The sequence below is a fragment of the Streptopelia decaocto genome (genome assembly GCF_964273445.1).
Source record: "Streptopelia decaocto genome assembly, chromosome: 4".
Classification (NCBI taxonomy): Eukaryota; Metazoa; Chordata; class Aves; order Columbiformes; family Columbidae; genus Streptopelia; species Streptopelia decaocto.
Window position 1 is genome coordinate 4,721,617 of NC_138658.1, and position 27,436 is coordinate 4,749,052.

The following is a 27,436-nucleotide window of genomic DNA, read 5'->3' on the forward strand; positions in this document are numbered from 1 at the left end:
CAACGGGCGCCGCCCCGAGACGCGAATGGCGGGGGGCGGGGAGCGGCACTGGCTTCCAGTCAAACACAGAAAACACAAAAAAGGTACAATAGTAACAAATGCATGTGAGTTCCAGCAGGACAGGGAACTGCTGGAGAGAGTCCAGCGCAGGGCAACAAAGATGCTGAAGGGAGTGGAGCATCTCCCGTGTGAGGAAAGGCTGAGGGAGCTGGGGCTCTGGAGCTTGGAGGAGAAGAGACTGAGGGGTGACCTCATTAATGTTTACAGATATATAAAGGGTGAGTGTCAGGATGGAGCCAGGCTCTTCTCGGTGACAACCAATGATAGGACAAGGGGTAATGGGTACAAACTGGAACACAAAAGGTTCCACTTAAATATGAGAAGAAACTTCTTCCCAGTGAGGGTGACGTAATCCTGGCCCAGGCTGCCCAGGGGGGTTGTGGAGTCTCCTTCTGTGCAGACATTCGAACCCGCCTGGACACCTTCCTGTGTAACCTCATCTGGGTGTTCCTGCTCCATGGGGGGATTGCACTGGATGAGCTTTCCAGGTCCCTTCCAATCCCTGACATTCTGGGATTCTGTGATATTTCCCGGTGTGATTTGCCCCTCGTTTCCCAGGGGTTCATCCTGCCGTGGCGCACACCCAGCTCTCCTGCAGTGCTGGTGTCGCTCTGGGGCTGGTGATGCTCTCGGCAAATCGCTCTTTCTTATCGGTGACATTAATAACTGCATTGATGCTCTGCTTCTTTTTGCGTTATGTCAGAGCTCTACTGTTGCTTGCAGGTGTGAAAGCTCCCCCAAAATATTGGCAATGCAGAAACTTTTATACTCGCTACAGAAGGTCATCCAGCAGTTTGAAGACTTTAATCTTTTACCATTCTTGATGCCAAGATGCGCGTTGTCTGATATGGACAGGGGTGCCCCCTCCCTGCCGCCTCAGACCTGCTGCGGTGGGTCCTGCAGTATATGATGGATGCGGTGCAGGGGTTTATTTCTCGAGCTGTTCTGAAAGTCAGTGAAATGAATCATTTTAACTGTGTGCTGCAGGATGCATGTAGCTTCTTAGCAGACTTGGGTTATTTATATAGTTCGCAGTGGAAAATAAGGTGTATGCCAGAGGTGAATCACATCTGCAGCCGCCTTAGAATCATAGTCATTTTGGTTGGAAGAGACCCTCGGGATCATCGAGTCCAACCACAACCCAACCAAACTCCAGCACTAAATCATGTGCCTAAGAACCTCGTCTAAACGCCTTTTAAACCCCTCCAGGGATGGTGACTCCACCACTGCCCTGGGCAGCCTGTTCCAATGCCTGAAAACAGTTTCTGGGAAGACTTTTTTCCTAATAGCCAATCTAACCCTCCCCGGCACAACTTGGGGCCATTTCCTCTTGTCCCATCACTTGCTACTTGGGAGCAGAGCCCAACCCCTCCATGCTCCAACCTCCTTTCAGGCAGTTCAGACAGCGATCAGGTCTCCCCTCAGCTCCTGTTCTCAGGCTGAACAGCCCCAGCTCCCTCAGCCGCTCCTCATCACACTTGTGCTCCAGCCCCTCACCAGCTCCGTTCCCTCCTCTGCACTCTCTCCAGCACCTCAATGTCCTTCTTGTGATGAGGGGACCAAAAATGAACACTGAAGATCAGTGATGGTTTGGGTGGGTTTCTCCTTTGTGTGTCGTTGTTTACAACAAATGCTGAGAAGCGGCTGCTGCTGCCATCGCTGCCATGGCGGCAGGGTGGGTGAGGAGCAAAAAGTAAGAAAATCTTATTTTTATCTGAAGGTTTTGATGACACTACTGAGTTCACACAGGGGCCAGCAATGTATTTTTAAGTGGTGACATTGCTCGGAGCAGATTTCTAGCTCCAAAGGTCCCCCAGCAATGCTGTGTTCCCTCTGCCCCCTAAAAAGGGGTACGCGCCTTCACGCTTCATCTTTTTAAAGGCCACCGCCAATTAGCTTTTTGAACACTAGTGTCAATACTCAACGAAGGGCGACGTTATTTCGCCTTCAGATGACTTCATGAAAGAATGCTGCCCTGGTACAAGAGTCAGTTCTGGAGACCGGGATTATATTATATGAGAGAAGTATATTTTGGGCAGCCTAAATATGTCGATATCTGTTCGCCCCTGGTTAATGAGGCACACAAAGTTAGCAAACATACAAGTGCTTGCTACCATAATACCCTTTTCATCTGCATCAATGTTTATCTCAAGTTTCATTAGTTCCAGATATACACACTCTTTCAGTTTTAGTGCTGGTTTCAGGTTTACTACGGCTATGTTAAAGTCACAAAACTGTGGTGTCACTATAGTAAGACACTGACCTTTAGCTGCTGCTGGTATTTAGTATTTGCTGTAATATTTTGTTTCATTCGTGGTTCCTATGCCCTGCATTACCTTTAAAATAGCTAGATTTGCATTTGCTTTTGCTAGCATCTATTTAAAACCTCACACATTACTATTAATATCTAGCCTTGCATGCCAGCATCACACAAGTCTGAATGCACCACTGTCCCTAGGAAGAATATTTTCCTTTGGGCATTAAAAGACTGCAGATCAGTTACTGATAGAAGCCCTTTTGTTTGCTTGCTTTTTTTAAAAAGTAAAAAGACATCTAACAAATTCACATAATATTCAGGTGTGCTTTTTCTTAGAATGAAGAAACTGCTTATGCATTTTGATTTTTAAATCTGTTTTCCTTATACTGCACTTTCCGAAGCAGCGGTGTTGCTCAGTGCTGTCCTCAAACACCAACACAGGGTAATGCAATGTTTTCTGAAGTCTGCCAAGTGGTGACAAAGCAAAATTGAGCCCTGAGGAGTCGCAAATGTTGAGAAAGAGCCACCTAAGTGCATTTCACTACTTTGATAGGTCGTTCCAAATGGTGAGTTCGCCCCCAGCAACAGAACAAGCTCGGCACCCCATGGCTTAAAGCTGCATATTAAAGCATTTTGTACGAGCAGCTCTGCAGGTCAAGGGGCAGAGTATGGAAAGAGGATAAAGGATACTCTGTGGAGCTCAGGTGTGGACACAGACGTCACTTTCTGTGGGCGAGTGACAGGCACAACTCACGTTTAGGCAGTAGCTTGGCTGGGCATCTCCGTCCCCCATGGCAGAAACGGGGGTGTCTTATTCACCCAAACAGTGGGAGCTGGGGCCCACCGGCACCAGCTGCAGGGCAAAAATGGACTTGGGTGCTTTGGTGCACACAGCTGAAAGTTTGAGTTGAAAACTGAGACCTTTGTTGACCTCAGAAAATGTGAGGAAATCTCATTAGTTTTATTAGGTCATATAAAGATATGAGCCTTATAGTTTGGACTCTGGAGAATGTGCAGCAACAGTAATACTTTGACCCCGGTACATAACGCCAGCATGGCGTGAGGTGTACGTTAGGGGCTGATCCTGCAACCTCTGCGTGTGATGGACTTTGGTGGGCACATCTCTTTCTTTGGTGTAATTTGACTTCAAGGAAGTCACTGCTGATTTTCTCCAGCCATAATTGAGGTGAGGCTCGGGCCTCCTATTTTTAAGACATTTGAAGAATCTGTTATGGGTATGTATATACGTATAAACACATGGGAATGTATGCACATCTTTTCTCTACATAATGGTTATGTCCCTCCTTCTGTAATTGGCACTACTACAATGCTGTCCAAAGAGATACACTAATATACCTTAACAGGGAGTCTGGCTTCTGATAGTCTAGTGTCTAAGAGAGTCCTTTTAAAAAACCCCTTTATTTCAAGGAAGAAATAAATTTCCTGTGTCCTAAGAAGATGACAATTGCTTTTCTCCAGATGTCAGACCAACAGTTGGGATGTTTGTAGCTCACAGTCTTGTTAAAGCAGCCTCTGGAAGTAGAGTGAAGGAGAGCAGTGATGGCTCACAGATAGCTCACAGGCTTCTCTACAAGCAGGACCAAGTTCTCCCTCCTCGCAGAGCCAGGGAGGCTCCGTATGCCAAGGGAGATGGTGACAAAGAATGTGTGTGGGGGGATGTGACCTGCTGCCCCACTGTCACCTGAGGGACGAGGACGTCCTTTACACAGCCCTGTGGCCACGAGGCTTAGTGCAAGACGGCCTGGGATTTACTCTTGGATTAAATGGGAAAGAACTTGGGTTAGTTGGCCATGGGCTTCTCAGGGAAGGTGGTGAAGAAAGGAAAATAGGAAAAAAGGAAAACAGGGGTGAAAAGGTGGGCTTGGTTTGCCCTGCTCCCAGACCCAAGCAGGTATTCTTCACCGAGGTAGGACAGAATGGCTGGTTTATCTCATCTTTTCAGTCTGAACCTCTGCCACTACAATGATGTAACATGGGGGGCTGAGGCTGCTGAAGAGAGTTTGTTTGGTATGATAAAATATAGAAGGAACTGATCGCATGTGAGTCTCTGTAACAAAGTAGCATCACTTTTTGGGATGGCGCTGATAAATCCCATGTACTTCTGCTTCCAGGAAGATCCTTAAAAAGCATCTGCCTCTGGGGTTCATCACAGAGTTGAAACAAGACAGTGGAGACAATGGTCAGGATCTGGCCCCTGGCAGCAACAGACCCGATTGCTCTTTCATTCAGGCAGAGGAGGAGTGGCAGGATCTCCTGATCCTGCAGGACGGGAGGTGGGCTCCCTATTCAAAAATGAAAGCCGAGAGGATCGATAAAACGGGGTAGAAACCACCAGTAACCTTAGTTCTTAATAATTAACTGGAAGTCCTTTGATGAACTTAGTACCTGAGTGTGGAATTTGGAATCTGACCTTTACTACATCTAGATAAACAGTGTGGCCGGCCGGGCGGCTCTCTCTGCAGGCGCCCCTCACACTTCATGCTGCAGGCAGGAGCTCGGGAGAGTCCAGCATGATTCTCCTTACCGTGCTGTTCCTTTGCATCATCTCCACCTACTCAGCCTCTGTTAAAGGTAGGTCTGTACCGGGCTTGGTTCAGCTTTTGGCTCAGCAAAAGCATAACCAGCCTGTGTACGCAGATCTATTTTGCATCAAAAATTATCCTCTTTACTCGTCCATCCTTGAGTAATTCAAAATATATTTAGGAATTGCAATGATTTAAGCGCTTGCAGCATTCGTGTTGGCGGGGGGGTGGAGAAGACAATGTTTTCAGGTGTACAGGGCGAGTGGTGTGAGCCAGGAGACCTGGGATCTTCACCTTGCTTAGTCAGGACGTGCTGTGGGGGCACCGACTTGAAAGGGACTGTTCACATGGTCAGAAGTTAAACACACCGAAGGGCTCTGGTGGAGCAGAGCCAGAGCGCTCAGGGCTCTGCAGTTGACTCAGCTACCACTGGAGTCAATAACAAGCATCCCATTAATTTCATGGGGAGCTCACTCTGCAGCAAGGCATGAAAACCTGGATGTCTGCACAAGCCCTGGGAGCAGGGCTTTACTCAGGTGTCCTGACAAAGGTCAAGGGTATAAAATCTGGAGACTGCCTGCTTCTGAGGTGCCAGTGTATGAAGCAAGGAAAGGTGTCTTTAGTAGATGCCCTTCATGTACAACCTGATATTAAATTTAGAGGAGCAGCAACCTTAAAGCATGGGCATACACCCAGTTTTTAGTTTAACGAGGATGTCCTCATCATGATGAAGGCGGGGGGGGCACACCATCCTAAGTGAAACTTTAAAAAAGCTGTAGAAGTGCTCTCATGGTAGCTGCAGGGGATCCAGGACACTATCTGTGTAAGCACAGAGCAGGAACCTTTTTCCCCCTGCCTCCATACCCTCTTAGGACAGGAGTTACAAAGCAGAGAAGTTTGCAGGCAGTTCCTCTGCCCATGAGTGCATTTCACGAGACTGCCAAGTCATGTTTACAGCTAGATATCGACGTGCCACATTTCTGGTGTCTGCCCTTCTCAGCTTCTCCTTAATATCAATTAAGCAAAGCTCCTTCTTGATGTGAAGTTGCTTATCACTTTACATCCCCAGGGTACTGAGCAAGCATTTTCTCATTAATTAGTCCTCCCTTCAGCTCTGCCCTTGTGCAGAGAGATTGAGAGCTAAATTACTGGCCCAAACGCCACTTAGTGCCTCAGTGGCAGAGCTGGGATCAGGATGTGTGTTTTCCCTTTCCACCAGGCCATGCTGCCTTTGGGAAATATTGAAGGAATATTCTTTTAAGTCAGCCAGATCAGCACACATGAAACTTCCCTGCTGCAGTTCCGCTTGAAAAATGTTTTCAAAGAAGCGGATGGGTTTTGGTTTTTAAAGCTATCCGGTATCAGAAACAGTGGCAAATATAATTTATGAAGGTAGAGCCAGCAAGTAGTTAGAGACGCACATGCTGTGCATGCCATATGTATTAATAAAAGGCACAGGACTTGACAGCTGTCTCTACTCATGCAGTGTAACCTTCTGTATTATACAGTATCATGATTTAATTATAGACTTGGCATGCTACCCTTAATGACAGACACTTAACATTACTAGTCAAACTATGTGCTATACACTCCACCTTGAAAGCAGGCACTTCTGACCCAAGAGAGCAAGGCCGCTTGCAGGCTTTGTGTCCATCTTTCCTCCCTTCTCTGTCAGTGGGACATTTGCCACCAGCTGAAATGGCAATGGATAAATGGGCAGCAAGGATCCCAGAATAAAAAGGAAAGAGCTTCTAAAGGCAGGCTTGTTGGTTTTGTTTTGTAAGGAAAGTTTATACGAGAAAGGCGCAGGAATAATACTTTTTAAATAGTGCTGGTGTTTTCTTCATGAAAGATGTCAAGAAAATTTAATTATGCTGTTTTGAATACTGGTTCTGGGCAGTAACACTGTGTCCCTTGGCCACCAATATCCCACTCGCCTCTCAAACTGACCACACTCTCCAGTTGCCTCTCTTGGCTTCCTCATTGCCTTCAGTACGGCCTCATCCTGCTGTTTCTCATTGTGATCCACTGACACCAGTTTTGCAAGTAAAAGCGTCTTCTGCCCCGGCTCCCGCAGCGTTTTCCGCGTATGAAATGGTGAAAGCTTTCAGAACCTAAAGTTCTTCTAGCTCCCAGAAATGCTTTGCAATTATTAATCTCTCCCATGACACTTGCAAGTAGCTGCTGTGTCACTTGCTCCTCTCTTTCCTTCAGGAGGGAACAGCTCTTTTGTTTGTGGGGACAAGCAAATGCTGAAAGGGAGGAAGAGGGAAGGAATTCTTGTAAAAGGAAAAAAAAGGTCTGTGTGTTGAGCTGTGGAAAAGGAGAGGTGAAAGGAGCTTTTGAATGAAAAGAGAGAGGGAGCAAAACCACAAACATCCACCTTAACTAATTAGACACGTCTCTCAGCACCCATATCATTTTTCTTGGCCGTGCTTTCCCCCCCACCTTTTATCTTCAGATGGAACTGTGTCACCCTCTGTGTTTAGAAAGCACCTAGTGGGCGGCATTTGTAAAATCTCAGTCAATACTAAATCACGAGCACTGATGCTTCTGCTGCAAATGGAGGACGTTTGGAACCAGGGAGCAACCAGCTCCGAGGCACTGCAGGGAACTGCAGGGTGGCAGGGTGTCCCTGCAGGGCTCAGGCACCGAGCACCCTCTGCTCTCCAGAGGCTTTAAAGCCGACAGGAGTAAGGGGAATTGGGGGAATGGCTGGGAAATTCTCAGTAAATGCAAAGTAAGGGTTGTATTCCTCTTAGTGACATTTCTTGAAGCAGACACACAAGACATGCAACACCAGAAAAGCTCCGTGCCAGCGTTAATGCTTCAGCCTCTCTGCAAAGCAATCAATAGTCACAGATTTGAGCCCTCACGTGCAAACAAGCCATTCCCCTGCGATTACCAAACCTGGTGTAAAGCGTGAGTCAGCTCAGTTCTGGGCAGCTTTGCCAGTTTAGACAAGTTGCAGCCCAAACTTGGTGGGGTCACCGTTTTCCTCAGGGAAAGGTTCTTTGAAACTGAGCTTAACCTACCGCTATGACATCCGAGTGACCAGGGGAAGGAAGCGAGCAAAACCTCAAGAAAAGGGCTTTGGGGACACTTGGAGCACTGCAGAATATACCTGTTCAGCTGTGTTCAAACTACACCGTGCATCTACCCAACTGGGATTTAAAATCTGAGAGGGAAGCAAGAGAAGATTTTGGGTTTCCTTTTTACCAACGCAGTGATTTGAAATTTATTTAGCAGAGTCAAATAAAACATTGAGGGACGTGACATAAATCAAGATAGCCTGTTGATTCTCTGCAAGGGACTTTGGACACACTGATTACATTACAGCATGCTTAAGAACCCGTCTGACATGTTTCGATAGATTTTTTTCTTATTCTTTTCCCCCCTGTACTTGTCATAAGACTGAGATGCATCTCCCGCAGGAGAGAACTTTGCTTTTCTTAGATTAACTCTGCTGTGAAGTTTTTGTCTCTGCTCTACACACCCCGAACTCCATGGAGAAATTCCCATTGGATTCAGCGGTGCAGCACTGGGGTGTGAGAGGCCAGTGCCGTGCTGCTCACACACAGCACCTAAGGTCACTGTGTGTGTGTTTACTTTGCAGATGTAACAGCACTTTGAGTACAGGCAGCTTCTCCTCCCTTCCCTTCCCTCTACAAACTGACCTAATCAGTTTTTCTTGTGTGGAAGAGACCTTTGTAGCCACTCGCACCAGAGGTGGGAAGCCCTTGAAAGCAGTGAAAAGGGATGTGTGCCCTTCATGACAAAATATTTAAAGGCTATTCAAGAATAAATTGATTTTCCTTAGCTGTTTTTATACTACTGGTTGCATTTACACTAACAAGACTGCAACTGAATCTCTAGGGAAGGAACAGTCTCTCTGAATTGTTGTTAGTTCTGATAGAAATGGCACCTTAAATGGACTATGCAAGTTGCATTTATGTTAGAATTTGGCTTTTTATATCCCTTAAAATACATCAGTTAACAGCAGAGGACCCCAGGATCCTGGGGACAATTATTTAAAGAACAAGCACTTAATTATTTAATCTAAAAAATATTTTCCCAATGTCTTCATTACATTCATGTCACCCCTGGCCAAGGCTCTCAATGGAAAGATTTCCAATAAACACGCAAGAGGTGCAGAGGACAATTTCTGTTGGCTCCAACATATTACAGCAGTGCATTTCAAATTGCTAAGCACAAAAATTGCATGATTAATTACAGTGGTTTGAGTTCCAAATAATTTTGGATTAATTTCTGATGCTAACATACCCAGGTGAAGAACTTGACTCTCTTTATTTAAGCGTAGAGCTAGAACACAGGATTTTGTGGACGTTCTTATTGTAAATATATGAGATTAGTGTCAACTTAAACAAAAGAACCCCAGCTGATGTAGTGGGACAGCCTCTGTAATGAAGGATGGCAGGAACAGACCTATAGATCTTCTGTTGGCAATTACAATTTTAATTTTTCTAAAGGTGTTTTTTAGGGAAAACGACATATTATATCAGGTAGCCAATTCTAAACCACTAAGTCTGGTTTTTTGCTTTCCAAACAGGGCACACTACTGGACCCAGCTTAAATAATGACAAGCTCTATAAATTTGCCTACTCAGCTGAAGTGTATGTTGATCAGGCGAAAGCATCACTACAGAAAAGTGCAGGCTACCGGATTTCTTCTGCTGTGGACGTCAACCTCTTATGGAGAAATCCTGACCATGATGGTGACCAGTTGGTCAAAGTTACGGTAATTAATGCCATCCGATAACTTTAAACATGCCAAATCTTTTCTGTATTTATCGAACCGCTAATAGAATCTTGATGAACTTGTTTTCAAAAGATGATCTAAATCTTTTATTCTTCTCTAGTCTCAGCAACTGAAACCAGCTTCCTTGATAAGCTGATCCCTGTGGAATAAGACTTCACAAGAATATATCTAACATCATAAGCCAGAACTTCAGAATATCTCCTATATTTTGAAATAGCTTCGTACAGCTTCTATAGTTTTAAACAACTGGTGTGCAGGCGCCTACATCAGGTTGTCTGAAGTATTTGGTTCTAGCTGCAAATCATGTAATTTTTAAATACAAAGCAGATTTTCTATTTAGCTTTATGGTGAGTTTTTCTGCCACTTATTTTCCTAGCAGTGAGTGCTGGTTTCTTTTGAAAACATAGACATAGTAATAGTGGAATATTAATGATGAGAACTAGAAATTAAGAAATAAAAAAGATATATTAGGTGATTTAGTCTATCCAGGCCCATGCTAGACTGCTCTCTACATGCATTTTCTTTGTTTTTACTTTGCTAGATAAGAGATGTTCAAGTTGAAAATGTGAATGAACGTCCAGCTGATAAAAACATCTTCAAAGGAAAAAGCACAGAGAAGATAATCGGGAAAGAATATCTGGACGCTCTACAGAGACCCATGGTTCTTGAGTTAGTTCGTGGAAAGGTAAGACCCCGTCTTTCAAAGTTCAGTCCCTGAGGAAACCTCAGACAAATCTTTTCTTACAGGCTTGGAGGATTTACCAACTCACTATCCTCTCAGTGTTCTTGATATGCCATCATGTCTTATCTTTCTATACAAGATAAGATAGTTTAGAGCAGACTGTAATTTACCTGTACAAGGGGCCCGACCAGCCCAAGACTCTTGAGTGTTGAGAACACCATCCAGGATCGACGTAAACAGCAGATTGGCCACAAACATATGGGTACAGATGCAAATATGCACATAATTGCTGTGTTAGATTTGTGCTGTTGACTTCAGTGACGCTGGGATTTTATCCAAGGTCTGAAAGCAGAAAAGGAGATACAGCCTGTCATGAGGGGGGTTATACTGAGTCTGTGAGGAACAGTGTTAATCACTTTAAACCCTTAGCAAATACTTTAGCATGACTGCTTTTCCCACCTCTCTGATGTGCTTATTTACTTCAGTATCACCTACAGTTTCAGTGCTCCCAAGTTAATGTGCTTAATGCTGAAACAGCATTTCATATTGTTGCCCTACTGGGAACTGTCTCCAAAACTCTGAAGAGAAGGGACAGTGAGCAGGAGTGTCTGTGTGTGCCTGGGTTTTATAGCTTGCCCTGAGAGACCAAGAAAGCACAGTCCCACCGCAGGGGCCCCAACTGTAGCTCTGAGCCCCAGTTTTGCTCAAAGGGGATTCAAGTAGATCCATCTCCCCCTGTTTTTCCCTGCAGAGCCACTCACTCGTCCCCTCGCGCTCAGCCTACAGCTCTGGCCAGGGAGCAGCAAGGCTGGAGCCGTGGGTTGCTTCTGCCTCCTTCTCCACGCTTCTTCACCCTCTCGTTGCTTGTTGCACGGGGTCCCCAGCCCCAGCAATGTGCAGCGAGGAAGGTTGAAGGTCACACTCCCTTTTCTCTCCTGCGGAGCGGAGTGAGGGCTGTGACACTTTATCCCGGCAGGATCTTTCCCTCCGGCTCTAAATAGGCACTGAGCACATACCCTGGCCGCCAGCTCAGCCTGCTGAACCGCAGCTGCTCCCAGGCCTGGCTCAGTCGCTTTCAGACTCAGCCTTGTCATCAGTTTTACACAACATAAAAAGAAACGGGACAGCACTGGCTCCCAACTGTACACATCCCTATTGAGGGCAGAGGTATCAGAAGAACACGGTCAAAATACATCTGCTCCGACTGCATTAAGCAGTTCACATGCTGAGATGTAGTACTAAAAACTTGGGCTTCTTCTCAGGTAATAGGGTCTGCACCCTCCATTCCTGATTTCTCTGTGATGTGATACTTTCATCCCTGGTACAGTGATTTAACTTTTCAGGGTTGCCCCGAGATAACACACTGATTGTACTTACAGTTCCTGAAAAAAAGTGCACTTTTAAAGCACTTCGAATGCAAAGTGGAGGTGCAAAGTCTTGTTACCAGAGGAGAGGCTCAAGCCCAAACAGTTGACCCTGTGCAAAGGTTGTGATGTGTTTGACACGTCATTTAAATCATTCTAACTGCGTTTTATCTATGATTCATTCTGTGTCTTTGTAATCTGTGATTAAAGGGCAACAGATATTATGTGCGTGTGGGGAGGGATTATTTGAGGATTATGCAGAAAAATTAGTCCCTTGTGAATTTGTGTAAAGTTTCCCGTTTCAAATTAACAGGCAGGAAAGATGCTCACTATGCTGAAACCGTATTTAGGTACAGCTAAAGCCTGAAACACGTTTGCAGTGTTATTGGCAGGCCCTGCAAACCCTGCAGTTTGCTTAAATAGGCCCAAATAAAAAATAAAGGGAGTTTTTCTACGGGGTATCCTCACGATTCCTTTCTCACTTAACCAGATTTGTTATATAGTTGGCTTTCATTCCTACAGGTCAAAAACTTCTACTCCTATCAAAATGAACCTGTTTTTACTCAGAACATCAAGAGAGGGCTGGCCAGCCTTTTCCAGCTACAGCTGCACTCCGGTGCTGCCCAGGAGGTACGGTGCTGCAAGATAATCGTCATCAGAGAAACAGGCTGATTGTACTGATGTTTAAAGTCAGTTGATTCCTAAACTCAGTTCAATGGATTAGACCGTTTAAAATCAAACCCGGTATCTACACAAAGTTAGCAATGGTTTAGCCACATCCATTTAACCTGTGTTATATTGTTAAATTTTCACAACTGTCCACATGGGCAAAGCTGGAATTTAACTCAAATTCTTAAGTGTGGCGCCTGCTGCTATGTGTTTCCTGACTTTTTTTGTTTAAACAAACATTGTTACTTTCCTTTATAGTTATCTAATGAAAAGTACCTCTCTCTATCCAAAGCAGGTAGTTAGAAACACCGATACCTTCAAAACTGGTAAATAAGCCCAAACAGTGCAGCATCTCATGGAAAAGATTCCAACACTGGGGAAAATGGTTCATCTTTGGAAGGTGTTCCAGGGTTCCAAAGATAAATTCAAGCAATTGTCCTAATTTAACCCTTTTTTTCAAGGTGGACATATCTGGTAAATGCAATACTACTTACCATGTGCGGCAAGATCAAGTGACTAAAATAAAAGCCCTGGACTCCTGTGAAATAGAAAAACAAGGATTTACCAGCCACAACCAGGTATGATTTCTGTAACAAAATACAATCTGTTCTGCCTATTTAAAAATATATCCTTAGTAGCTATTACTAATTTTCTCCAAAGTCCTTTCTAGCATTACAGAAAGCAAATTTTGCATGTGCATTTTGTAGCATTACTAGCAGAAATTTGATATGGAGTACCCATACGGAGAACATGGAATGGATTCTCCTCTTGTGCAAACCACCTTGGCTCAGCTGACATTAAGTGCAGCACACCATTTCTCATAATTTTTGAGTCTCATCCATAACATATTTTAATTTCTATGCAGATTTACATCACTTTTATCCTGGCTGTACCGAATTTTTAATCAATGCAAGGCTGCTTATTTTTTTGGAGGAAAACACTATATACAATCACAGTCATCGTGACAATTGTCACCTTCCCAGCTCCTAGGTCACAGCATTTAGTGTACACAATAAACACTGGGCGAGATGCTGATACCTGAATGGAGCCCTGTCAGGCTTGCCTGGAAGGTCAAAGCCCTTTGTGGTCCATCAGTACTACTAAATGCTCTTCTAAGTGCTTTGTAGGCTTAGCTTGAGGTGTTGCCAACCCACATGCACTTTGCTTATCTGGCTCTGTTTCACTATGAGTTTTGCCCCAATGTGAGCTCTTTTCCTATTCTGTTGTTATTGATTGGTCCTTTTTCTGCTTTATTTTTTAATTATTTTCAGATTTTAGATGTCAGTACAAAAGCCACATCTGCCACAATTTATGTGCTGGAAGACAGTTTCATTAAATCCATTAAGGCAGAAGAAAATATTGTTTTGCTTCTGAATTACCGACGAAAAACAAGTTCCAAAATAGTTTCAAAGTAAGTTGGGTAATTTGGCTGTCACTGATAGTAGCAGGACTAGTGGTTCAAGTCAGGTCAAATATGTGTGTCTTATACCATCAAGATCTAAGGCTCTAAACTCTCCAGGTAAGGATTTAGGTGTCTTTTGCATCCATATAGTACCTAGTCCTCTTTTGATTAAGGTCTCTACCATACTGAGAATAATAAATAATGACATTCATAAGAAATTAAATAGAAACAGCTGGAATTGGCCAAAATATTTTAAGCAACACATTACTTTTGCAGGTGTTCCATTTCTGTGTCTTTTCACTTCTTAGGACTTCAAATGGATCCCCATTTCTCTCCATTTCTAGTATATGAAAATTCAGAAGTATAGAATACAAAATCTGCTGCACAGAAAGGAAAGAACCATGAAACCTAGATCTGTGTTAGACTCCAGACTCTAAAACACTGAAAGTCTGGAGATACTCATACAAGATAAATGATTCAGGCACCTCCTTAGTATTATGATGTTTAAAAACTGTACATTCAAATCTCACTTTCCAGATCTCATGAACAAATATATGAAACCTTTCAGAACGTGTATGGTTACTGAAGCCTGTTTACCAGGTACTATAAAACTTTAGAAAGTCTATTATTTAGGTATTTTATACCACATACCTCTTAGCAGTAATTCTGCTGGTATTAGGTACTTCTGTTACTTCAAAAAAGACATAGACTTGCCATGTTCTGAACATTTTAAAGTAGGACTTCGATAAGTCTGTGTTCTCTGGTTTTGCTGACCACGTCTTCCCTGTATGGTCACACAGGCAGAGACTGGAACTCAAGTCAGTACAAGCTGGCCCAGGGCTGATCGCTGAGAAGCAAGCAGCCAACGTTGTGAAGAACTTGGACTCCAGTTACGTTGCCATGTCACTGGTAGCAGAGCCAGTCAAATCCAAATGCAGGAAGTGTCCTTCGGTAAGTAAGCGTGGGCTCCTTGGACTTCAGGCGGGTTAGTTGAACAGAACAAGTGTGGAAGAAGTTTCTGTCCGAGTAGCCCACTAGGAGAGGTCTAACATAGCAATATAATATGCTCTGGGGAACATGGTAGTGATGCAAAGGTGCTCCACCACACAGGCGTGTTTGAAAATCTACCTCTGAAAGTACCAACGTTTTTGCTCCCTTTCAAAGTTCCAGTGCAGTATTTCTCAAGGCCACTAGAGAATACAAGACCCTTTTGTTATATCTCATCTTTGCCAACCTTGAGTTGGCAGGAGCTTATTTCTTCTGGGTGATGGAGTGGGAAATGACTTGAAGATGCCTGGCCAGTGTTTATGAACAATTCTGTCATAGAGGAGAAATTAAAGGTAGTTAGCCATTCCTTAGGCAGGCTAAACATTTGTTAGTAATATATCTAGCCTCTTCTTACTGCCCGAGCCTGAAAACAGTATTTTATTTAAAATACTTTATAGGTATTTTATAAGTATAAAATGGGACTGCAGTCTTCTTGCCAAGTCCACTACTGTTCTCATTTTCGCCCTGGAAAAAAAACAAAACCAAAACCAACAACAAAACCTTGTTTTTTATATTTAAGACATCTAAAGACTACTAAGAGCTTGGAACTGTAAATGTACCATCTTTTGTTTTAGTGATACTATTCATGATAAACTAATATAAATTGCTACAGTGATTGTTAGCAAACAGTTTTAATGCTATTACCATTGTGCAATGAATTTAGCAGAGAATGGGAACATTAATTTAAAGATTATTATTCTGTGTCAGTTTTTGATAAGCAAGATAGGCTTCTATTCAGCACACATGATTTTAATCCTCCAGAGATACTCCTTATGAGCAGAAATACCTTACTATATTAGAACTTGCGCTAGTTACTTGGAAGTAGCATTGCACTGTAATAACTTATCTTGTCTAATGCTTATTGAGCTGCAGAGAAGAGGGGAAAAAAAAGTCTTAATAGTTATAATTTCCAGACCAAGATAATAAACATAGGGTATGATTCCATACCACCGCCTGGGGACTGAGCTATGTCATTATAAACCTAATGGCACGATGAGAATGAAGTCCTGCTTTCTCACTGAATTTTACAGTAACTGCTATGAAAAGATGGGGTCTATAAACAGAACACTGTATCCAAAGCAGCAACATAACATTTGGTGCTTATATATCATGGTATACATTAATGCCATGCTGACATGGTATACCCTGCAGTTTTACATTTTCAAAACCCTTTAAAAATCATAACAGGTCTTATCTCTATCTTTATGAATTTGCTAAAATAACCATTACTATTTGCTAAAATAAACCATTACTATCTCCACCTCACAGATGGCAGCTCCTGTGAGGTTATGGCCAACATTTACACTTACTTTTAGACCTAGATTTCTGTGTGTAGATACCATCACGGATGCTCTTTTCAGAGGAGCTCACGGTTCTTACATTTTGTTATGCTCATGGTTCCCACAGGAACGGATTCTTGCCCCTTCTGAAATGGAGGTGGGTTTGTTCTGCCTTGGGCAGCCAACCTTTGTAGGCTGGTAGAGCAGCTGTCAGGCGCTGACACTCAAAACCAACTCCTGCTTGGTTTAGGACCTCTTGATTTGGCTTGAATTTTCCTCGCGTGCCCACGAGACCTCAGGTCTGATCTCTCTGTCAGAGAGACAGATTTGTTTCTGAGTTGCCATGCGGAAATGCATGTGTCTGTGCCTGAATCCTTGGGGTATTCAGTCCAAACTGCCTGACATCCACATCGGGAGAACGAGGCCCCACACAAAAGTCAGCTGTGAATGCTGTTATCCAAAGTCACGGTCACTGCAGGAGATGGCAGCTGCTCCTTGCGGCAGTGGAATGGCTGGAGCACTCCCTGAAGAAGAAGACTTGGTCTCTTTTGCTTGAGGTGGCTCCAGCTCATATCTCCCACCTTGCTCATCTCTAAGCTAAGCCCACACAGCTGGGCTCTGCACAGGGCAAAATACAGGATTAATGAGGTTAGAGATTTTTGCCAGGCTATGGCGCAACTTCAACAGGGGGAATAGAAAGTGCCCCATATGTTTATCCAATTTCAGCTTATAATAGCCACGCTGACCTTGGTGCTAAGGACTAATCAGCAGTTGAGGTTAACAGACCCATCTGTGCCTCAGAACACCAGCTCCTCCCAGCTGGTCATTAATCCTCAGGAAATATCCTATGTCTCAATCATTGTTGCCTAATTATTGTTTGTTACAGTTAATGGAAGTTGCCCTCTGTACTGCTGAATGATACTTCTATTTGCCAGCAGGTTCAAGTGTGATTGCCTAATACAAAAGCCATGAAGAGGGGAAGTATTTTCCTAAAGGTCAAATGGGTGCTACTGTTATTTCCCACTCAGGAAAACTGCAGTAAACACTGCTGCAAAGAACAGCTGAGTTTTCACCAAGGAATGTTCTTGATAATTTGAGATAATAGAGTCAAAGGCAAGTGAGAGACAAAAGGTCAAAATACCTGCAGCAGTTTCTTATGGGAGTGTAGCTGGAAGGACAGATAAATGTGCTTTGGTACCATGTTGGCTCAGTCAGGTCAAAAATGTGATGTGCTGAATAAATACAGCAACAACATAGGAAGAAGCCGACACCTGTTCTAATACCATCTTACCTGTCATTTGGTACAATAATCGCAAATCCCTCCCCGTCTTATGCAGGTTTATGGATAAGAAATGGAAATTACTTATCAGACATTTATGACTGTTCCACACTAACTGCTTAAAAATTACCATCTTTTAAGAAAACAGGATGAAACTGTGAATTGGAGATGGTGCATCTCCCACTTTAAAAAAAACTGACTTAGGAGAAAATCAGAACAGAAGGCAAAAACCATATTCACCAGAAAAGCACAGTATATTTGCTAGAGAAGAGAATTCACCTTATTCAAGTTACAGTATAAATAACCATGTTTTGTTAAAAAATAGTTTGCATTTAAGATAATGTACATTAGTAGGAAAATACTGAAGTGTTTGAAGAGAGACAGCTATAGAAAAGTTTCAAAGATATTTGTGCTGGGATATCATAAATTAAATAATACTTATCTAAAGGATCAGCAATCTATTGGATTTCAGCTAATTTAAGCAATAGCTGCCCCACATACCTGTATTTATTAAGTCTGATTTTGAGAACTGAAGCCACAATCTGAGAGATTTGACATAATGTGCATTGTTCTGCAGCTTTCTGAACACTGGAAGAGCATCAGAGAACATATGAACCCTGAAAAACTTGCCAAAGCTGAAGCGGCAAGAAGCTTTTTGTCCTTTATTCAGAGCATCAGAAAAGCTACGAAAGAGGAGATACTGCAGATTATTAGAAGTGAAAATAAAGAACTTCTGTAAGTCATCGTGAACAAGCTTTCAAAAGGTTTAAGTTACTTAAAGCTGCGGAAGGGCAAATTGCATGGAAACAGATTAAGTTCTTCTGGTGATGTCCTAGCAATGCAAAGCCAGGTATTCAGTGTTGTCTACAGGAAAAGGATTTTTCGTTCTTTTTTTCTTTTGGTAAAGCTGTGTTTCTTTTTGTAGTGTCATATATTTGCAGCACATTGTTCAGCCACCAAGGTTGTGTCTGCAATGCAAGGCAAACATGGTTTGTAGCTTACCCAAAGGTTCTCATCCCCGTTGCTTGTTTTGAAAGCCTCTTTAACTTCTTCTTGACTTGCCCATTTGTTTCCTTCAAATGGAAACACAGCAAAGCGGCGCATGGTTCATCCCTGGATATTGTCCTAATGTTATAGTTTGGATATGAACAGCATGCACGCCTAGGCTTGGAAAGCGTTTCAGAATCAGGACCTTTCAAATAAATTATAGCAGTTGTTAACAATAGAGATAAAACCGAGAGTAACTCAGGTAGCGTAGAAGCCTGTTCCCTGGTTGCCATTGTGTATGTAGAAATAAAACACTTCTTTCCATTTACAGCCTTGTCCTGTAAACTATAAGACATTCTGGATTAGTTCTGCTTTTTAATACATTTTTGTCCTATATTTACATAAATTCAAATATTACTATCCATGGATATGATTAATTTCTGCAGTTCATCTACCATTTTGAAGCAGAAGAATTCAGGGACACAGTTTTTTCCAACGAGAGTAATAATTTCTGTCTCTTACCTGCAACAAACAGCTCTTTCAGCACATTAGCTACTTTCTTTCTATATGCAGCAAAGCCTTTCCAATATTTTCTAGCTCATTACAATGATATGTTCATTTCCACTTCTTTGTAGTCCGCAGATAGTGGATGCTGTAACCTCCGCTCAGACCCCAGCATCACTCGAGGCCATACTGGATTTTCTTGACTTCAAGGATGCAAGCACTTCTGTCCTGCAGGAGCGATTTCTGTATGCCTGTGGATTTGCTTCTCACCCCAGTGAAATGCTCCTGAAATCCTTAACTGTAAGTCAAAGGACAAGATGAATGCAATGGACTTAATACTCTTGAGCCTCATCCCTGTCAAGGGAGGAAAGAAATCTACTACTGAGAAAACAAACAGCATTCTGAGCCTTAGCAAAACAGTTTGAGGATGAAAAGCCTTATCAAAGTCCTGTAGCCATAAAAAAATATATATAGCTTCAAAATGAAACTACTGTTTGAAACGCCGAATGTAACTCAAGGGGAAAACAGCAATCAGTTTTGATACTTAATGACAGAGCAGTGCTCTGCTGAGCTTGAGTGGGGTCATCACTGCCTTTGCGATGCACCGATGGTCACAACAAATGAGGGAGGGTATTCAGCCTCTTACAGACTGTGGCTCGTCATATTTAGACAGAGAGACTAACAGCGTTGCTTTTGCATAACAGGATAAGTTCAAGGGTGATATCGCAAACGAAGAAATCAGAGAAACCGTTGTCATTGTCATGGGAGCGCTCATCAGAAAGCTGTGTGACAGAGGAGGCTGCAAGCTTCCCGTGAGTATCTGCTGTGCGCTGCTGGCCAAGTTCTGGGCCACAACACACGGGAGGGATCCCTGCTGATGTTACTGGGAGAGTGCGAGAGACACGGGCAGCATATTCCCCCTTTTTAAAGTAAGCCCATAAACTCCTACGTTTGATAGGGAGAGGATTTTTCTTCAATAATAATAATGACATCTACTTTGTCAGCTTTAGGCTTTAATCTAGGCTTGTAATCTGTGGATTTCTCTTGATTTTCCCTCATTTGACAGAACTTTTCTCACTGCCCGATCTGTCAGCAGAAGCAGGACTTGTGCTCACCTGTCCAAAAGCTTTGCATGTCCTCCGAGAAACACTGAAAGACTCAGGATCTATTTAATATCTGCAATCACCTTAGGTTATTTCAGCTCTGTGAAGAAAATTCATTGGTCCAAGTACTCAATTCTGCCCCAAATGCGCATAGAAAGAAGGCTATCACCTTCATCATGGACTGACCGGTGACAGAGGATGAGGATGATCAGACAAGGCACTGCTGCTTGCTGGATCTGTGCTGTTCAGGCTTGCAGCACACTACTGAAAAGACAAAGAACACCTGCAGGGCCCTTAGGAATCCCTTTTTCCTTCCCCTGTTAATTACCAGACGTTCATAACATTATGTTATGAAGCACTGAAGAACAATTCGCTTGTCATTTTTAGTGGGGACATGTTGGCTCCACAAGTAAGACCTCTGAAGTCCTTGAATCAGGGCAGGAGGAGTTATCAAATGATAGATCTATGGACCAAGTGTTACTGTGCCTATAGCCACTTTGGTTATGCTTGAAGGAAGCCAGTGACATACAGTTTACAAATGAAAGTTTTTGCTAACCCTGTGCAACGATTCTTTGAAACAAAACCATGCTGCAACGCAGCTCTGCCCCTCCTGCTTCCGCAAGGGCAAAAGGTGGGTTTATGATCACCAGTTAAACATGCTCTTGATTTTCTTTAGGCTGTTACGGAAGCCAAAAGACTGATTCTAAGTAGACTGGAGAAGGCAAAGAAAGATGACAACGTGAGGATGTACCTGCTGGCACTGAAGAACGCCCTCCTTCCCGAAGCAATTCCAGTGCTTCTGAAGTATGCGGAGTCAGAAGAAGGGCCCATCAGCACTGCTGCTGTCACCGCCTTACAGAGATACGATCCTTCTTTTCTCACCAAAGAGGTAAGAAAATGAGTGCAGAGACTGTATTAAACATAAAGTATAAATTCACAGAGTTGATTTGTCAGTCCCAATCTTTTTAAAGATGCTACTCCAAGAGTAAGAGCACACATACAAACCAGTGGAACATGAGGTCCTGCCATGAACATGCTGGAGGCCGTTCTGTCACTGGGGCCACACGGTCTCCATGGACTTATCTGTAACAAAGATGTGTCACAACCTTCTCAGGGACATGATGCCACCACAGGCACTATCTAGAAAATTAAAATGGCAAGATTTATTGGGTTTTATATATATATCTTCCCTTAGCAGTGAAGAAAATCTCACTCTTGATCTTATCACCGCCACAGTATTTTGATCATAGCGCTCCCACTTATTTCCAGCCCCGCTGTGAAAATCAGTGTGGAAGGCTGTATTTGGACTGTGGCTGAGAGAACATAACAGATGCCCCACTTGCTCATGTGGTCACTGAGATATACATGTCTTGTACATTCCAAAAGGACCATGAAAAACAGGGTGCTGAAAATATATCCTTATGTATGAGCCTTAGCTATGGAGCTCGCTTAAGCTGATATTATAAACAAGATTCCAATCTGTACTTTGCCCAGTCATCTGTGTGAGCACTGACTGAATAGTCTGTTTCCTGACCAGGTGAAGGAAACAATGAACAGGATATACCACCAGAGTCGTAAAATCCATGAGAAGACAGTGCGAACTGCTGCAGCTGCTGTCATCCTAAACAGTAACCCATCCCACATGGAGGTGAAGAACATCCTGCTCTCCATAGGTGAACTGCCTCTGGAAATGACCAAGTACATGCTCTCCATGATCCAAGATATACTTCAGTTCGAAATGCCTTCAAGGTACATTAAATTCAGTATAAATAAATACAGCTCATCCTTACTCCTTTGCAGAAACCCAAAGGATACACAGGTTCTCATGAAATACTACTGTAAAGTTTAAGGAGAGTATAAAAGTATGCCTGACTTTTGCGTCACTTTTAAGTGCTGATATTTGAGAATAAACCTCTGCATTTCAATGGTATTCATTTAATAGTTAGTCACATTTTCAGAGGGACAAATAAGAATTAGGTATTTAACTTGCATTACTGCACTAAATGTCATCTGTTGGTTTTAATTCTCTCAGTGGGGCCCTTGCTTTTATATTTTAAGAACTAGTGAACCAGAAAAATTTTAAACATCACAGGACTAGAATAAAAATAATGAAAATATCTCTTCTCAACACCACTAATTTTCAAGCAAGACCTTTGCTTGCCTTTCTACCTACGATTCCAGGCAGTTGCTGAAACTGGAAAAAAGACTCTGGGTTAGGGTAGATTTTAAGTGGGAAAACGTGAGGGTTTTTGAAGACCTTCTTTTGTACTGGGACATTCACCCTCTCTCAAATTCAGCAGTTCTACAGACCAGTAATACATTTAGTACTGTAATGCTTTCGTGTCTCTGTGTTTTCATTTGTTTGTTTGTTTTGAAATACCACAGCAAAATAGTTCGGCAAGTTCTGAAGGACATGCGTGCTCATAACTATGAACGCTTCTCCAAGCCAGGCTCCTCCTCTGCCTACTCTGGCTATATTACACGTATGTAACCATGAAACTGCCTTTTAACCCTGTTTGTGTTCCCAAACATTTGATTCATCCACTAGTTTAGTCACAGGTACCTTCTTTCTTTCTTAATTAAGGTGGTCCTGATGTATCATCCACATACGGCCTTGACATCCTCTATTCAGGCTCCGGCATTTTAAGAAGAAGTAACATGAACATCCGTATTTTTGACAGAAATTCTGAACTTCATGCCATCCAGGTAACTGCCACATGGTACAAAAATTAAGCCAGTACGTGCTCCTCTTCTTACAGCTTCTAAATCAATTCAGCTAGTGCTTAAGACCATAAGGTTTGCTGCACTGGGCAGAGAACAAGCCAATAATGGGAAAAAGAAATCCACAACAGCCAGTGAGGCTCATGTTTGCCCTAACCGAAAACACAGGTGCTTATTTCCATATCACCTGTCAAGTTCTGTCTCTGGCCAAAGCCTATCCCCATTTATCTGATGTAAGCAGTAAAAGCTATGTGAGTTTTTAAAATAAAGTCCTGTGTTTCAGGTATAATGTAGTATGGAAATAAAAGGAGTAGATCAAATGTACACAGATACCTTCAATATTATAACCCTCCTAAGTTTCTGCAGGACAAAAACTGCACAGTGGAACATCTTTGGGTTTTCTTCCCAAATGCCTGTGGAAAATAGTCATATGAATAAAGGAAAATTTGTTTGAAGTAGGCTCAGGATTGTGAGCTGCGTATGGGCAAATTCTGCCTGCATCTAAAAGGAAGAAAAACATTGTGATATTATTTTAGTTTCCCTTTTTCTAGCTGCTCTACCTAGTTCCCTTAAGTCTTAACCTCATGCTTTTTCATCTACAACTTAATAAATTAGACCCTTAGACATTAAGAAAATGTGTCGGGTTGTTAACAGCCTGGATCAGGCAGAGTTTTTTAATTGATTCTGTATCTCTGTTGCCTCTCAGGTAGTGCTTGAAGCTCAAGGTCTAGAGTCCATAATAGCTGCGACTCCTGATGAAGGCGAGGAAAACCTGGACTCCTTTGCTGGCATGTCAGCCATTCTGTTCGATGTCCAGCTCAGGCCAGTTACATTTTTCGAAGGGTACGGTGATTTAATGTCTAAAATGTTCTCAGCAACTGGAGATCTCATTAGCGTGGTGAAAGGACTTATCCTCCTGACAGATTACTCACAGGTACTAATAGCACACTGTTTGCTTCTTTTTCTGTCTCTTAACCACAGATGCTCCCTCCCCCACACCAATATTGTAGGATATCTTATTTTCTTTCTTTTCAATACTGATAAGCCTGACCAATGTTACGCAGGCTTCTCATACTGTGGGAGCAATAGAGTGTCACAGGTATCAAACAACAGAATGAAATTACATGAAAAGTAATCTAGAACAAAGATGAGAACAGATATTATTGTAGAAAACTAGGTAACACTGAATAAAGGCAAATCCAACTGAGTTTCCTACAGAAAACTCATATTGCTATCAGCCATGGCCTCCCCTCCCACAGTTTCTTGTAATGCAGTATTGTCCCATGCGACCACCTAAGTTTTCTTCTCCACAAGTTGTCCAGAGACCTTACATCCAATTAGGCAATAACTGTCAGGTAGCAAATGAATGAATCACAGGGTACTCAAGCTTTCCCAGATAACTAACCTTCAAGGAACAATGCTAAGAGCTCCAAATTTCACATGTTTGTTGCTTGGCAGAACCAGGAATTAAAATGAGGATTACGCAGTTTATATGCAACTGTCACCCCAAATGGCCTGTTAATTTTATGCTTAAGTATAGACTCATGTACTAATATAAACAGCTACATAATGTATTATTGGAGGACTAAAAATCTAGATGTCTCTCTGAAAGTGCAGGGTCAGCTTTTGCTTTGATATTTTTGTTCTTCCCAATCAGGGGTCTCCTCCGAAATTGTGGGTTTAATAGCAGCAGTCAGGTCATGAAACATCTGCAGGCTCAAACTTTACTTTCTACTTTTCCCTTTTAATTCTTGGCGAAAGAAAATGGCAATAGCAGATGATGAGAAAATCCACTCTGATCAAAATTACACAGAAAGACTCCCTGCACATGACAGCTGTCCCCATCCTGAACCCAACTCAGCCCCTTTATAATGGTATATAAGCCTAGAGGGCTTCCCATGTAGCGTACAAACTGGCAAAGCTCCTTGGGCCTCAAGCAGTGGACACGACTAGAAGTGTCTATTCACAACCAAAAAGGCATTTGTTCTTACTTCTGTACCCCAGAAAGGCAAAAAATTGTTTAAAGTGCTGTTGAACACGGCTTCAGGCAGAGCTGCCTTTTAAACACATCACATCTTTCTAAGAATGGTTTTACTGCTACGTTCCAGGTCAACAGCAACATCAACACGGTTTGGGCACTTCCACATAACCCAGTTAAGCGTCATTAGAAATGCTTTCACTTGTCAAGTTCTTGAATTGTGATTCAGACTCTACCAGAAAACGGTTAGAATGGAAGTGTGAATGGCATAACACTGGAACTGAGTAAAAACAGTGCAAGAGAGCCATAATTAATCAAGCTTCTCAATAGTTGAGTACTACCTCCACTTTCCCTGGCCAGCATGCACCGGCCTTTCCCAGAACATAAGCCCCTTTACAAATTCATAGCGTAGACAACCAAGCCAAACGTGGATTTATCTTCTGTCAAAGAAGAAGAGCAGGCATGGGAAACAGTGCCCGTTCTGTGATACCAGGTGAAAACCAAACATGAGATACACACAGCGCAGCTGAGATCCGACACCGAAAGGATGGCTTGGAAGCCAAGACTGGAGCTTAAAAACGGGGCAAATGAATTGTCAGCAAAGAGCTTATGAAATATTTGAGTTGCAGTTTTTGCATTGGTACGGCCCGATTTTGAGAAAAGTGATTTTTAAATACTAGAAAACTTCTGCTCCCCTATTGTTGTTTGAAAGGATCATTTTGCACAGAGAAATCAAAGCTGATTCACACTCAAAGTGCTGTCAAGTCTACCCCCTGCCTTGAAAATAGCTTCCTTTCCTTAACAACTGCAGTAATCACAGTAGCCACATTTTCGAGAAGTGATTTCCAAGTTAATAATATTGCCTCCAAAGCTTAAACTCCCACCCACCACGTGTAACTATTTTCTTGCATAACTCCACAAACTGAAATCAGAGTGTATTTTACAGCCATTGCCAGTTCTCAAAGTGGTGTTTGAGGGCTAAGAATAACTGTCCAGAAGTTACAATTCCCTCTGTAAAATAAACAGCTCTCATGAAACCGTTTTGGAGACTCCTAAATCACCTGCATTAAAGTTCAGCAGTGTTAATATTTCTCCTAGGCAACACACCTGCCAGAAGCACAGAGAAATCAAATACTGTATTAATAGTTCAGAGAAAGCATTTGAAAGCCAGAGCCCAGTGGAAGATGGCCAGTTCCCAAAGAAGTTCCTGGTTCAGCTGTCTCTGTGTTACATTACAGTAGTACTGTCAATGCAGTACATAAAGAAACTTTTTTTACTTACAGCATGTTTCAGCATTTTAAACAGTGACAAAACTACCCATTCTGAACTTTCAGATCACATTTGCCACTGCAGGTGACACACAAAGCTTAAAATAGGAAGGGAAAGCAAAATACTGCTCCTGAGGAGGCTGGGTCGCTGTGATTTACACCTCCCATCAGCCTGCACTGGATTTGCACACGAGGCCAAGGACAGGACTGAGCGCTAAATAAGGAAATAGATGAGCTAGTAAAACACAAGACAAGTGCTCCTTAGCTTCTCTGCTGGTTTGTGTGACCAACCTGCCTTAGTTCTAGGTAGCCTTTAAATCCTTGAGCTGTGCAGCCATTGGAAACCAAGCCTACTCTAATATTATTAGGTGCAATTTGACAATGCATCTAAAAATATCTGCTCCTCTGGTTGCATGTACATGTCTCTGCCAGAGCGTATACTGTTACCTTCTCGCTTGTTATCAGCTACCCACCAAGGCAGTCCCAATTAAAAGCAAAGTAAAAGAAAGTAAAATAAGCTTTACCTCCACACCTAAACAGGCCAACAAGGAAAGTATTCCTTGCCTCATTGCAATCAGTAGAAAAACTCCCTTTGATTTCAGAAAGACCACAATTCCAACACATGATTTTTACTTGGGTGAAAATAAGAAACCAGAGCACAATTTAACCCCACTGGCTGCAGGCGTGCTGGATTTATAAGCCACAGCCAGCCCACTGCATTCTTACATTAAATCTTAAGCCCTCTTCAGCAGCAACTGACTACCAAGTTGGTTCTTCCAAAGAGATTGTTTCACAGATCGTTTCTTTACCCTAAAAGATGAAGTAATCATATACAGCCACCGTAATTATCCAGGTCTTCAATTACGGCAGGATAACTTTAATGCTTTGAGTAAAAACCTCCCCAAATGTTGCTCCTTGTCATAGGGATTAGGAAACCAGACTGTCTCTGCTTGCTTATTTCTTAAATCCTGGGACAGCATTAGCTGGAACCACTGTGCTTTTAAGGCACCTAGACACCAAAAAGGGGGAGGAAATTGGGTATTCATGTGTCCTACAAATGCCTGCAGCATTACAGGTGCCAAGAATACCACAGTCACAGAAACTCGGGAGGAGGGAGAAAACCCCCTGAGAAAGAGGAGGGAGCATCCCGTACACAAAGGACATGATAAAAATACACTTTCCCCAAATTAATGGTTCTTTTAAAAGAATGAAGTAATCCGCTTGTTCTTAGGGAAGCAGGACAACTATATGAAGTGAGTTAGATTGCCAAGCTGAGTGAACCTTAAAATCTTGGCTGTGTGTCAAAAGCAATGAGCTGCCATGACCCTGAGCTACGTTATCACTTCCGAAACAGACTCCACATGGTGCGTTTCCAGTCCAGCCGCAAAGGTTTCAAGAAACTACGAGCACGCTTGATGGTTGATATAAAATGCATTAAATGCAACTTCACAGTGGCAGTTAAGGTGTATTAGCTTATGGGTTTGGCCCACATTGCTCCAGTGAGGAGTTTAAT

The 27,436-nt window shown here is 42.7% G+C and overlaps 1 protein-coding gene across 1 annotated transcript in view; it reads left to right on the forward strand.

Annotated features, from left to right (window-relative positions):
- Positions 1–25: 25 nt before the first annotated feature.
- Positions 26–27,436, forward strand: part of MTTP (microsomal triglyceride transfer protein) — a gene marked incomplete at its 5' end in the record, with an annotated part of 30,705 nt that continues 3,294 nt past the window's right edge. Inside the window, 15 exons of the mRNA XM_082051200.1 lie at positions 26–83; positions 9,431–9,618; positions 10,181–10,324; positions 12,208–12,315; positions 12,816–12,932; positions 13,626–13,765; positions 14,557–14,707; positions 17,940–18,097; positions 18,985–19,153; positions 19,558–19,665; positions 20,633–20,845; positions 21,494–21,705; positions 22,342–22,439; positions 22,541–22,662; positions 23,384–23,611. Coding sequence (XP_081907326.1) covers positions 26–83; positions 9,431–9,618; positions 10,181–10,324; positions 12,208–12,315; positions 12,816–12,932; positions 13,626–13,765; positions 14,557–14,707; positions 17,940–18,097; positions 18,985–19,153; positions 19,558–19,665; positions 20,633–20,845; positions 21,494–21,705; positions 22,342–22,439; positions 22,541–22,662; positions 23,384–23,611 — 2,214 coding nt within the window. The remainder of the gene's footprint in view (positions 84–9,430; positions 9,619–10,180; positions 10,325–12,207; positions 12,316–12,815; positions 12,933–13,625; positions 13,766–14,556; positions 14,708–17,939; positions 18,098–18,984; positions 19,154–19,557; positions 19,666–20,632; positions 20,846–21,493; positions 21,706–22,341; positions 22,440–22,540; positions 22,663–23,383; positions 23,612–27,436) is intronic.